This window comes from Plecotus auritus (genome assembly GCF_963455305.1).
Source record: "Plecotus auritus genome assembly, chromosome: X".
Lineage (NCBI taxonomy): Eukaryota > Metazoa > Chordata > Mammalia > Chiroptera > Vespertilionidae > Plecotus > Plecotus auritus.
In genome coordinates, this window is record NC_137784.1 from 1275389 (window position 1) to 1289115 (window position 13727).

At 51.5% G+C, this 13727-nt stretch overlaps 1 protein-coding gene across 1 annotated transcript in view; it reads right to left on the minus strand.

Moving 5' to 3' along the window:
• The window catches only part of MXRA5 (matrix remodeling associated 5), a gene marked incomplete at both ends in the record, with an annotated part of 32670 nt that extends 20390 nt beyond the window's left edge, over nucleotides 1-12280 (minus strand). The window contains 3 exons of the mRNA XM_080652860.1: nucleotides 2062-2191; nucleotides 4629-4847; nucleotides 12234-12280. Of these exons, the coding sequence (XP_080508986.1) occupies nucleotides 2062-2191; nucleotides 4629-4847; nucleotides 12234-12280 (396 nt within the window). The remainder of the gene's footprint in view (nucleotides 1-2061; nucleotides 2192-4628; nucleotides 4848-12233) is intronic.
• Between the last annotated feature and the right edge of the window lie 1447 nt (nucleotides 12281-13727).

A 13727-nucleotide genomic window follows, 5' to 3' on the forward strand; every position in this document is an offset into this window, starting at 1 on the left:
ATATTTAAAAAAATAAAATAAAGCCCTAACCAGTGTGGCTCGGTGGATAGAGCGTCGGCCTGAGGACCGAAGGGTCCAGGGTTCGATTCCCGGTCAAGGGCACAGGCCCGGGTTGTGGGCTCGATCCCCTGTAGGGGGCGTGCAGGAGGCAGCTGATCGATGTTTCTAACTCTCTCTCTCTCTCCCTTGCTCTTTGTAAAATCAATAAAAACATGTATATGTATAAAAGCCTAAGTGACCGTCTGACCGGTAGCTATGACATGCATGACCACCAGGGGGCAGACGCTCAGACCGGTAGCTATGACCATCACTGACCACCAGGGGGCAGACGCTCCGACCGGTAGCTATGACGTGCACTGACCACCAGGGGGCAGTCACTCAACGCAGGAGCTGCAGTGACTTGGCAGCTGCAGTTCTCAGGTTATGCACCCAGAACCAGAGAGGAGGGAGCCTGATTCCGGGGTGCGTCACCCGAGAACTGCCCTCTCGCCATCCGGGACCCCTCAAGGGATGTCAGAGAGCCGGTTTCAGCCCCGTCCCCACAGGCCAGGCCGAGGGACCCCACCGGTGCACGAATCCATGCACCAGGACTCTAGTAAAATAAAATAAAATAAAATTAAATTAAATTAAATTAAATTAAATTAAATTAAATTATAAAATAATCCTATCTAATAAGAGTAATATGCAAATTGACCATCACTCCAACACACAAGATGGCTGCCCCCATGTGGTCAAAGATCCTGCCCCCATGTGGACACAAGATGGCCACCACAAGATGGCCAGCAGGGGAGAGCAGTTAGGGGTGACCAGGCCTGCAGGGGAGGGCAGTTAGGGACAAACAGGCTGGCAGGGGATCAGTTAGGCATCAATCAGGCTGGCAGGGGAGTGGTTAGGGGGTGATCAGGCTGGCAGGCAGAAGCGGTTAGGGGCAATCAGGAAGGCAGGCAGGTGAGCAGTTGGGAGCCAGCAGTCCTGGGTTGTGAGAGGGATGTCTGACTGCCTGTTTAGGCCCGATCCCACCGGGCAGTCGGACATCCCTCAAAGGGTCCCAGATTGGAGAGGGTGCAGGCTGGGCTGAGGGACACCCACCCCCCCCCCCCCCCGTGCACGAATTTCATGCATCAGGCCTCTGGTAAATAATAATAAATAAATAAATAATAAATAAATAAATAAATGAATGAATGAATAAATAAATAAATAAATAAAATATAAAATAAAATGATAAAATAAAATAATAAATATAATAAAATAATAAATAAAATAATAAAATAAATAAAATAGAATAATAAAAATGAAAAATAAGTTAAAATATAATGATATAAATATAAAATAAAATAATAAAATAAAATAAATATAAAATAAAATAATAAAATAAAATAAATAAAATAGAATAATAAAATAAAAAATAAATTAAATTAAAATACAATAAAATGAATATAAAATAAAATAATAAAATAAAAAATAAATTAAATGAAAATATAATAAAATGAGTATAAAATAAAATAATAAAATAAATAAAATAGAATAATAAAATAAAAAATAAGTTAAAATATAATAAAATGAATATAAAATAATAAAATAAAATAAATAAAATAGAATAATAAAATAAAAAATAAATTAAATTAAAATACAATAAAATGAATATAAAATAAAATAATAAAATAAATAAAATAGAATAATAAAATAAAAAATAAATTAAATGAAAATATAATAAAATGAGTATAAAATAAAATAATAAAATAAATAAAATAGAATAATAAAATAAAAAATAAGTTAAATTAAAATATAATAAAATGAGTATAAAATAATAAAATAAATAAAATAGAATAATAAAATAAAAAATAAATTAAATTAAAATATAATAAAATGAGTATAAAATAATAAAATAAAATAAATAAAATAGAATAATAAAATAAAAAATAAATTAAATTAAAATATAATAAAATGAATATAAAATAAAATAATAAAATAAAAAATAGAATAATAAAATAAAAATAAATTAAATTAAAATATAATAAAAGGAGTATAAAATAAAATAATAAAATAAATGCCGGGCATTACCTGGAGAGAGCTGAGGTCTCCTAGGGCCCCGTCCGGGATGTTGGCGATGTTGTTGCCATGGACCATGAGTAACTCCAGCTTGGCCAGTCCCGCGAACGAGGTTTCCGACAGAGCCTGTATGCTGTTAAACCTGAAACACACACACACACACACACACACACACACACACACACGCGGAGTGAGACGCAGGGAGCGTGTCCGGCCCAGATGGAAGAGATTCCCCCGGCGTAAACAAGAAGAAACGGAACAAAATCTGTTCTTGGGTGCCTGTTAACATCTTGGGGCGGCTGATGCTGAGCTTTCTGGGGTTGCTATTCAATATGTTGTTGTTTAAAAAGAAGACATTTTTATGGGTTTCAGAGAGAGGAAGGGCGAGGGAGAGAAAGAGAGAGAGAGAGAGAGAGAGAGAGAAACATCCATGATGAGAGAGAATCATGGACCGGCTGCCTCCTGCACGCCCCCTACTGGGGACCCAGCCCCAATCCAGGCGTGTGCCCTTGACCGGGAATCGAACCGACCTTGACCTCCTGGTTCATAGGCTGATTCTGAGCGGTGAGTTTGACATGCTTGATCTACGCTCTCCGTGAACATTCCGAGAGTGTGTTCGGAGGGAGGAGGGGGGGTTCTGGGAAATAAATCTTCCTTGGCACATGGCTTTTTTTGTTTTGTTAATCCTCACCCCAGAATATTTTTCCATTGACTTTTAGAGAGAGTGGAAGGGAGAGGGGTGGGGAAGAGAAAGAGAGAGAGAGAGAGAGAGAGAGAGAGAGAGAGAGAGAGAGAGAGAGACTGATTGGTTGCCTTGCCCACACGCCCCGATTGGCACTGGGGGTTGAACCCACAACCCAGGCACCTGTCCTGGACTGGGACTCGAACCCACAACCCTTTGGTGCTCTAATCAGCCGTGGGCAAACTACGGCCAGCAGGCCGGATCCGGCTGTTCTATCCGGTTCTCTTGCTCTCCCCTCCGCTCCTTTACTTTGAATTTATATTAGTTCACACAAACACTCCATCCATGCTTTGGTTCCGGCCCTCCGGTCCAGTTTAAGAACCCATGGTGACCCTCAAGTCAAAAAGTTTGCCCACCCACCCCTGACTAGCTTCACTGCCCAGGGCGTCACTGTTACGTTGAAACAGCACAAGGAATCCCCAAGAGTGGATCCCTGGAGAGCCGGTGGCAAAATGAACGGAGAGCTTTGTACCTCGCTCTGTTGGTGGGTAGTTACCTTGTATCAGCGTTTATGCTGAAATATAGGAACATGTATGGCCCGGCCGGTGTGGCTCAGGGGTTGAGCGTGAATTTAGGAACCGGGAGGTCAGGGTTCGATTCTTGGTCAAGAGCACATGCCCGGGTTGTGGGCTCGATCCCCAGTTGGGGGCGTGCAGGAGGCAGCCGGTCCGTGATTCTCTCTCCTCATGGATGTCTCTCTCTCTCTCTCTCTCCCTCTCCCTTCCTCTCTGTAAAAAGTCAATAAAAAAAAAACTATGCTAAGAATTTACAAAGCAGACCTAGCATGTTTGACTCTGGATAGAGCATGGGCCTGCGAACTGAAGGGTCCCGGGTTCGATTCCTGGTCAGGGCACATGCCCGGGTTGCAGGCTCCATCCCCAGGAGGGGGCGTGCAGGAGGCAGCTGATCCATGATTCTCTCTCATCCTGGATGTTTCTCTCTCTCTCTCTCTCTCTCTTCCTCTCTGAAACCAATAAAAAAATGTTTTTTTAAAACATTTTATATATTTTATTTTATTTTTTAATCCTCCCCCAAGGATATTTCCCATTGATTTTCAAAGAGAGTGGAAGAGAGAGGGAAAGACAGAGAGAGAAACATTGATGGGACAGAAACACATGGATGGGTTGCCTCCTGCATGCGCCCCAACCAGGGCCGGGACCACGAAGGAGCCTGCAACCAAGGTCCGTGCCCTTGACCGGGGACTTTTGGTCTGCAAGCCGACTGCTCTAGCCTCTGAACCAACCCGGGAGGGCAATAAAATATACGTAAAAAAGAAGAAAACAGCAGCACCTAATTCCAGAAAGAGCGCTCCTTAAAGGAACACACGCGTCCAATTACGCGCAATTACGCACAGACAGTTACGCAGACAGTTAGGCGTAGACAGTTACGCACAGACAGTTACGCACAGACAGGCACGTGCAGACAGTTACGCGCAGACAGTTACGCGCAGACAGTTACGCGCACACAGGCACAGTTACGCACAGACAGTTACATAGAGACAGTTACGCGCAGACAGTTACATAGAGACAGTTACGCGCAGACAGTTACGCACAGACAGGCACAGTTACGCACACACAGGCACAGACAGTTACGCACAGTTACGCAGACAGGCACAGTTACGCACAGACAGTTACGCACAGACAGGCACAGTTATGCGCAGACAGTTACGCGCAGACAGTTACGCACAGACAGTTACGCACAGACAGGCACAGTTACGCACAGACAGGCACAGTTACGCACAGACAGTTACATAGAGACAGTTACGCACAGACAGTTACGCACAGACATCCACGCCACAACCCCAATACAGCGCGCTGGGCCAGAAGGTGGTACTGACCCCAGGTTGATCCTCTCCACGTGTTTGGAGATCCCGGCGGGGACGGACGCCAAGGACCGGAACGTGCAATGGACTTCCGTGGGCACGTAGCAGGAACAGGGGTGCGGGCAGGCGCGCGCCGCGGGAGGAGGCGCCCACGCCAGAATCAGCACCACGGACAGCGCTCGCCAGGGCGCGCAGCGGGGTGGCATCTTGTCGGGGTGCGCGGGTCCTGGTGACCTGCGGGATGGACAGGGGGAGCGGGGTGGGGTGGGGAGGGGGAACCACAAAACCAGAGGCGCCTTATGGTCAGGGAGCCCTTGGGTGCGTGCGCCCGTGTGGTTCACATGGGGCGTAGGTTCTTCCAAAGGCTTGGCAGGATCGAGTTTTCGCGACGCGTAAAATATTGGGAGTGGAAAAGCCGGAACTGTAGTTTTTTGTTGTTGTTGTTTGAATATATATTTTATTGATATTTTACAGAGAGGAAGGGAGAGGGAGAGAGAGTTGGAAACATCGATGAGAGAGAAACATCCATCAGCTGCCTCCTACACGCCCCCACCTGGGGATGTGCCCGCCACCAAGGTACATGCCCTTGACCGGAATGGAACCTGGGACCCTCCAGTCCACAGGCCGACGCTCTATCCACTGAACCACACCAGCCAGGGCTTAATATATTTTTATTGACCTCAGAGAGGAAAGGAGAGGGAGATATACTCGTAGAAACATCCATGATGAGAGAGAATCATGGATGGGCTGCCTCCCGCATGCCCCCCACCGGGGATGGAGCCCACAACCCCCAGGGCATGTGCCTTTGACTAGAATCGAACCCGGGACCCCCTCAGTAGTTTTGTGACCTTTTACGCTCATCTTTGCTATAGAATATTACCTCGATTCCTGATTTTGACACTGAGATTTGGAAATACGGGTATGTGGTGAGTGAGTGTATGGAATATACTTGGGGGGGAAAGAATATTTATGTTTCTTTCTTTTAAAATAAGTTTTATTGACTTCAGAGAGAGGGAGGAAGAAGGAGAGAGAGAGAGAAGCATCAAAGATGAAAGAGAATCACGGATCAGCTGCCTCCTGCCTGCCCCCTACTGGGGATCGAGCCCACAACCTGGGCCTGTGCGCTGACTGGGAATCGAACCCTGACCTCCTGGTTCCTAGGTCGGCGTTCAAACTCTACCGGCTGGGCTAGGTAGTATTTTTTTAAAAAAATATATTTTTATTGTTTTCAGAGACAGGAAGGGAGAGAGAGAGAGAAACATCCATGATGAGAGAGAATCATGGATAGGCTGCCTCCTGCACGCCCCCCACTGGGGATTGAGCCCGCAACCCGGGCATGTGCCCTTGACTGGAATCGAACCCAGGACCCTTCAGTCCCCAGGCCGACGCTCTATCCACTGAGCCAAACCGGCTAGGCCAGCCGTGGGCAAACTATGGCCCGCGGGCCGGATCCGGCCCGTTCGGCTGTTCTGTCCGGCCCGCGGAGCCGAAAGAGCGGAGGGTTCTCTTGCTCTCCCCTCCGCTCCTTTACTTTGAATGTATATTCGTTCACACAAACACTCCATCCACGCTTTTGTTCCGGCCCTCCGGTCCAGTTTAAGAACCCACGGTGGCCCTCGAGTCAAAAAGTTTGCCCACCCCTGGGCTAGGCAGTGGTCGGCAAACTCATTCTTCCACAGAGCCAAATATCCACAGGACGACGATGGACATTTCTTTGGAGAGCCCCATTTTTTAAACTTAAACTTCTTCTGACGCCACTTCTTCAACATAGACTCGCCCAGGCCGTGGTATTTCGTGGACGAGCCACCCTCCAGGGGCCAAAGAGCCGCCGGTGGCCCGCGAGCCGCCGTTTGCCAACCACGGGGCTAGGGCATGATTATTATTATTATTATTATTATTATTATTATTATTATTATTTTAAAGCAATTCCCATAGAAAGTAAGACGTGCAATACGGAAGCGCGGCCTGGTCCGTGCGGATAACACACTGTCCACGCTCCCAGCCCGGTGAGAGTCAGCCACCATCCCCAGCTTTTCCCGTCCTGGGTCTGAGCTCCCTTCCTAGTCTCCCAAGCGCTTGCGGGTGTCACCTGGCAGTGGGGTTGCAAAGACCTGAGGGTGCAAGCAAGTTTGCACAACGGGTCTCTTGGAACCAGAAGCACCCAGCTTAGCAGAGGCGAGAAGATTCCTGACTGGCCTGGGCCCAAGGCCGACCCCGCCCACCCGCCTGCCCGCTGGCTTGGCATCTGGATTGACAGCAAGACACAGCGTGCCCACGTGTACCTCTCGGCCGGCCGGCCAGCCAGCCAGCCAGCTACACCCTTGCATTTTTTTTTTTTTTATCTTCTTGTATCTTTGTGGTTGCAATGATCACAGAGGAGAAGCCTGGTGCATGAAATATCTCCCTCAGCCGAAACCGGTGTGGCTCAGTGGATAGAGCGTCGGCCTGCAGACTGAAAGGTCCCGGGTTCGATTCCGGTCAAGGGCATGTACCTTGGTTGCGGGCACATCCCCAGTGGGAGGTGTGCAGGAGGCAGCTGATCGATGTTTCTAGCTCTCTATCCCTCTCCCTTCCTCTCTGTGAAATATCAATAAAATATATTAAAAAAAAAAAAAAGAAATATCTCCCTCAGCCCAGCCTGCGCCCCGTTCCAATCCGGGACCCCTCAGGGGGAGGGATGTCCAACTGCCGGATCGGGGCGTAATCCGGCAGTCGGACATCCCTCTCACAATCCGGGACCGCTGGCTCCTCACTGCTCACCTGCCTGCCTGCCTGATTGCCCCTAACTGCCTCCCCTCCCCTCCGGTCTGCTGGTTTGTTGCCCCACGCAGCCTGCTGTTGGGTCATTTGGTCGCCCCTCACTAACCCCCCTGCAGGCCTGGTTGCCCCCAACTGCCCTCCCTGCTGGCCTGGTCACCCCTCATTGCCCCCATCTGCCGGCCTGGTCACCCCTTACTGCCCTCCCTGCCGGCCTGGTCACCCCTCATTGCCCCCCTCTGCTGGCCTGGTCACCCCTCCCTGCCCTCCCCCATCAGCCTGGTCACCCCAATGGCTCTCCCCGCCAGTCTGGTCACCCCTCACTGCCCCCCTCTGCCAGCCTGGTCGCTCCATGCAGCCTGTTCGGTCGTCCGTTCGATTGCGATGGTCACTTAGGCGTTTATTATTAAATATGTCCCCCTTTTTCGCCCCCTTTAACTCTCTCGTGGATATCCTGTCTTTGACTTCTCTGTGCTTGGACCACAGTCTAACCCAGGGGTGGGCAAACTTTTTGACTCGAGGGCCACCATGGGTTCTTAAACTGGACCGGAGGGCCGGAACAAAAGCATGGATGGAGTGTTTGTGTGAACGAATATAAATTCAAAGTAAAGGAGCGGAGGGGAGAGCAAGAGAACCCTCCGCTGTTTCGGCTCCGCGGGCCGGATAGAACAGCCGAACGGGCCGGATCCAGCCCGCGGGCCATAGTTTGCCCATGGCTGGTCTAGACCAATAATTCCTTTTTTTTTTTTTTTGGCCATGCCCCACCTAAGCATCTCTGAAATCCTGCTGCCACCCCTCCCCCCGCCCCCGTGCATATAAATCTTACTATTCAGCCCTGGCCGGTGTGGCTCAGTGGATAGAGCATAGGCCTGCAGACTGAAGGGTCCTGGGTTCGATTCCTGGTCAAGGGCACATGCCCGGGTTGCAGACTCGATCCCCAGTAGGGGGCGTGCAGGAGGCAGCCGATCACTGATTCTCCCTCCTCATGGACGTTCCTCTCTCTCGATCCCTCTCCCTTCCTCTCTGAAGTCAATTAAATAAATAAATAAATAAGAAAAAGAGATGTTTATGAAACAATCTTAGTATTCAAAAAGCGAACTCCCGTTCACGTGGAGGGAGCCTAAAAGGCCATGAGCTAATGTTCCCGAAGAACAGGGCATCCGGGAAAGAGAAAAAAATAAAATAACGAAAAGGACATTGGAAATACTGAGGAAGAAACCACTAAGGCATTGTTAAAGATCATCTATAACAATAAAAGGGTAATATGCTAATTAGACCGGACGTCCTTCCGGATGACCTTCCAGTCGAAGCTGGGGTTGCAAGGGAAGCCAGTGCCGGTAGCTGGGGAAGGAAGGCCTACTCTTGCATGAATTTCGTGCATCGGGCCTCTAGTCTATATACAGAGAAGCCTAAGTGACCATTACGACCGGTCGCTATGACACGCACTGACCACCAGGGGGCAGATGCTCCTACAGCCAACCTCCCCCAGTCCCTATCCCCCCAGCCTGCTGGCCCCAATTGGCCCCGATCAGGACTGGGTGAGATGGCCCGATCGCCGGCCAGACCGAGGGACCCCACCTATGCATGAGTTAGTTCAATGGGCCCCTAGTAATAATATAAAGTGATGGGGAAAAAAAATAGCAAATCAACTTTCCAAACCCAGAACAGAGAACTAAAATGCATACATATGTCCCAATAAAGATTTATATACTCTATGCGAGGCCCCGAGAGCCGTTAAGAAATGCAAAAAAAAATTCACTGCTCTTAACTCCTTCTCGAATTACCCCCTTCCCCTTTAAAATTCAAATTAGCCCACCTTGGGGACCACTGGTCGTAACCAAGGATGCACGCAACTCCTTAAGTGCGTTTGCATTTTGTATCTTCTCGCAGCCCTGGCTTCATCCAGAAGGTCGTCCGGAAGGACGTCCGGTCGGTCTAATTAGCATATTACCCTTTTATTGTTATAGATGATCATTAACAATGTCTTAGTGGTTTCTTCCTCAGTATTTCCACTGTCCTTTTCGTTATTTTATTTTTTTCTCTTTCCGGGATGCCATGTTCTTCGGGAACATTAGCTCACGGCCTTTTAGGCTCCCTCCACGTGAATAGGAGTTCCTTAAGGAGGACCGCAACAATGTATCATAGAATGTTACTAAGTGTCCCAGACATAATTGATACATTGTTGCAACAACGTATCATAGAATGTTACTAAGTGTCCCTCGGACATAATTGATACATTGTTGCAATCGTACTCAGCGAGCTCAGAACTCAGTCCCCGGGTGTCGCTAAGGGAAAGGGGAATTACTAAGCCGCCCAAATGGTGCAGGGAACTCCCATTCGCCCTTGAATGACTTGAGAGCTACCCAAAGTCGTCCCTTAAGGTAACTTAATGAAACTGCATCCCGGCTCGCGCGCCCCGGGTCCCCAGGCGGACCTGGTGCCTTGGCGGATGTCCGTGTTTGCCTTCCTCCCTGGAGACCGAACGCACTCACCCCAGGGGGCCCTGGTCCCCGGATGGGCAGGGACCCTCCCCCCTGACCCCACCTAGAGGCTGAGAGGCTGCGGGGTGCGGGCTAGCGAACCTCAGAACGCTGCGCCCGCCCGGAGCGCGAGGCATTGCGCGCGGCACACGCTGGGGGCGGGCGGGCGCGCGCGCAGCCGGGAGACCTTGGCCCGCTTCCAGCGCGCCCGCTGGGACGCGCCCCGCCGCCGGCGACGCGGGGGAAATACTAGCTTTCCCGGAAGGCGGATCGGGTGGCTGCACGCGTCCCCTGGGCGCCGCCCGACACCAGAAAGCCACCGCTCCCACATAATGAGTTCTGCAGGGTCCGCGGTGCGCTGAGCCCCGTGGGCCGTGGGTCTCCCCCTTTTCCAAGGAAGGGAAGGAGGAGGAAGAGAGGGAGGGGGAGGAGGGGGAGGAGGAGGAAGAGAGGGAGGAGGAGGAAGAAAGGGGGGAGGAGGGGGAGGAGGAGGAAGAGAGGGAGGAGGAGGAAGAAAGGGGGGAGGAGGAGGAGGAGGAGGACTAAGAGGAGGAGGAAGAGGAAGAACAGGGGGAGGAAGGAGGAGGATGAGAGGGAGGAGGAGGAGGAGAAAGGGAGGAGGAGGAGGAGGAAGAAGAAAGGGGGGAGGAGGAGGAAGAGAGGGAGGAGGAGGAGGAGGAAGAGAGGGGGAGGGGGAAGGGGAGGAGGAGGAGGAGGAGGAAGAGAGGGAGGAGGAGGAGGAGGAGGAAGAGAGGGGGAGGGGGAAGGGGAGGAGGAGGAGGAAGAGGGGGTGGAGGAAGAGGAGGAGGGGGAGGAGGAAGAGGGGGAGGAAGAGGAGGTGAGGGGAGGAGGAGGAAGAGAAGGAGGAGGGGGAAGAAGAGGGGGAGGGAGAGGAAGAAAGGATGGAGAATGGGGAAGAGGAGGGGGAGGGGGAAGAGGAGGGGTAGGGGGAGAAGGAGGAAGAGAGGGAGGAGGAGGAGGAGGAGGGGGGAGAGGAAGGAGGAAGAGAAAGAGGAAGAGGGGGAGGAGGAGGGGGAGGAGGAGGGAGGAGGGGGAGGGGGAGGAAGAGGAGGATGAGGATGAGGAGGGGAGGAAGAGGAGGAGGAAGGGGGGAGGAGAAAGAGGAGGGAGAGGGGAAAAGGAGGGAGGAGGAAGAGAAAGAGGAGGAGGGGGAGGAGGAGGGGGAGAGGGAGGAGGAAGAGAAAGAGGAAGAGGGGGAGGGGGAGGAGGAGGGGGAGGGGAAGAGGGAGGAGGAGAGGTTGAGCGCCAGGAGCCCCCACCAAAGCCGGGGTGCAATCGGTTTCCCTAGCCCAGTGGTCGGCAAACTCATTCGTCCACAGAGCCAAATAGCAACAGGACAACGATTGAAATTTCTTCTGAGAGCAAATTTTTAAAACTTCGACTTCTCCTAACGCCACTTCTTCAACATAGACCCGCCCAGGCCGTGGTATTTCGTGGAAGAGCCACACTCCAGGGGCCCAAAGAGCCTCAGGTGGCTCGCGAGCCGCAGTTTGCCGACCACGGCCCTAGGGGGTCTTGTTGGTTGCTCCCTCGGAACCCAGGGGTGCCTGGGAGAGAGGTCTCTGGGGGGGAGGGGGGGAGAAGGGAGGGCAGGAGGGAGGGAGAAGGGTCGGGTTTGCAAATCGGACCTACTCACTCAGCCCTTCCTCTCGCCCGGAACCCCCAGGTGGCCCCTTCGGCCCCTGAAAATACGGCCAGGAAACCCTGGCCGGTGTGGCTCAGTGGATAGAGCCTCCGCCTGCGGACCCCAGGGTCCCGGGTTCGATTCATTCACGGACTTGGGTTGTAGGCTCTTCCCTGAGCCAGGGTCCTGGTCAGGGCGGGTGCAGGAGCCAACCCATCCATGCATTTCTCTCTAACGGATTTCTCTCCCTCTCTCTCTTCCACTTTCTCTAAAAAAAAAAAAATCAAGGGAAATCCTCGGGTGAAGATTTAAAAAAAAAAAAAAAATCCCTGGCTGGTGTGGCTCAGTGGATAGAGCGTTGGCCTGCAGACCAAAGGGTCCCGGGTTCGATTCCTGGTCAGCGCACATGCCCGGGTTTCAGACTCCATCCCCAGTAGGGGGCGTGCAGGAGGCATCCGATCCATGATTCTCATCACGGATGTTTCTCTTCTCTCTCTCTCTCCCCCCTCTCCCTTCCTCTCTGAAATCAATAAAAACATATTTTACGAAATATATATTGTGCCAGGAACAATTCAATGGGCCTGTTGGCCTTCAGCCCCTGCCCCTCTCCCCTCCCCCAGCCTTTCCCTGGGCTGCCCCCCAATTTTACGCACCCCTAGCGGAAGGAGACAGTGTCCCGCCACCACCCGCCCTGCCCCTACCCTCCCCCGGCCAGACCAGACGGCTCTGGGACCTCACCTGTCCTCGGAACGCCACGACTCGCGGGAACGGTGCGCCTTGACCATCCACCGGGCCCGGAGCGCGCGCGCGGGCGCCCGCGCGTCACCGCCGCGGGTCCCCCGGAGCCATGTCCTTGCCCGGGCGGCCGAGGTGGGGTGGGGGGCGAGTTGCCACAGCTTCCTTCCCAAACCCCGGCACGGCGAGACGGCCCCCTTTTATTCCCGGCGCCGAGAAGCCTCCAGAGTCCACGCCTCGGCCCACCCCCACCCTGCCCCACCCCACACCCCGGAGACAGGCCGCCCCTGGCCTGGCCGTGCGCGCGGGGCTGTGCGCTCAGCCCTCCTCTCGCCTCTTCATCGCGCCGGGTCCCGGGTGGGCGCACGCCTCTCCCGCTCCGGACGCGCAGAAGTGCAGGCGCCCCGGGGGCGCACGGCTTGGGGAAGGGGTAGTTGCTCTTGGAGACCAAGTCCTGCGTCCTTAGGGGCGCGCTTCTTTGCAAGACGGGCTTCTTTCTTTGGGGGGCGGCGGGGGGGCGGGAGAGAGAAGGAGCGGGGTGTGCGCCCTTCCGAGGGGGAGACGGAGCTGGCCTCTGGCGGTGCGTCGGATCCCGTGTGGCGCGCGGGCGGGAGCGGACTGCGCCCCGCCAGCCTGCGCCCCCACCCCCACCCCCACCCCCTCCCAGGCCCGAGCTGCAGGCCCCGGGTGCAACCTGAATCCCCTAGCCACGCCCTCCCGCCTCTCTGGCTGCGCCTGGCTGCCGGCTGGAGCCCCGGTGCCAGAGTGGCTCCCGCCAAAAAGGTGGGATTTAGCTCCCCGGTTTGGAGAGCCTGCGGCGGGGGCGGGGCGGCCCGGGGAGCTTTGGGGAACCTGGGGCGGACGGAGCCCAACAATCAAGGGGTCTGGGCCGCCTGACACGACTTGAGCCAATTCAGCAGAGAATTGGAATAGGGTGGAATCCTATATGAGAGTTTTTTATTTTATTTTATTTTATTATTTATTTTATTTTATTTTATTATTTTATTTTATTATTTTTATTTTATTTTATTATTTTATTTTATTATTATTTTATTTTATTTTATTATTTTATTTTATTATTTATTTTATTTTATTTTATTATTTTATTTATTTTATTTTATAATTTTTTATTTTATTTTATTTATTTAATTTTATTTATTGTAATTTTATTTATTTTATTTCATATTTTATTTTATTTATTTTATTTTATTTATTTTATTAATTTTTATTTTATTTTATTATTTTATTTATTTATTTAATTTTATTTCATATTTTACTTTATTTTATTTTAATTTAATTTTATTTTATTTGTTCATCCTCAATAGAGGATATGTTTCCATTGATTTTTTAGAGAGAGGGAAGGGAGGGGGAGGGACAGAGACAAACACCCCTGGGTTGCCTGCCGCACGCACCCAACCCGGGCCCTGAGAACCTGCAACCCAGGTCCATGCCCTGGACCTGAATCGAACCCGGGACCCTTCCGTCCGCGGGCTGACG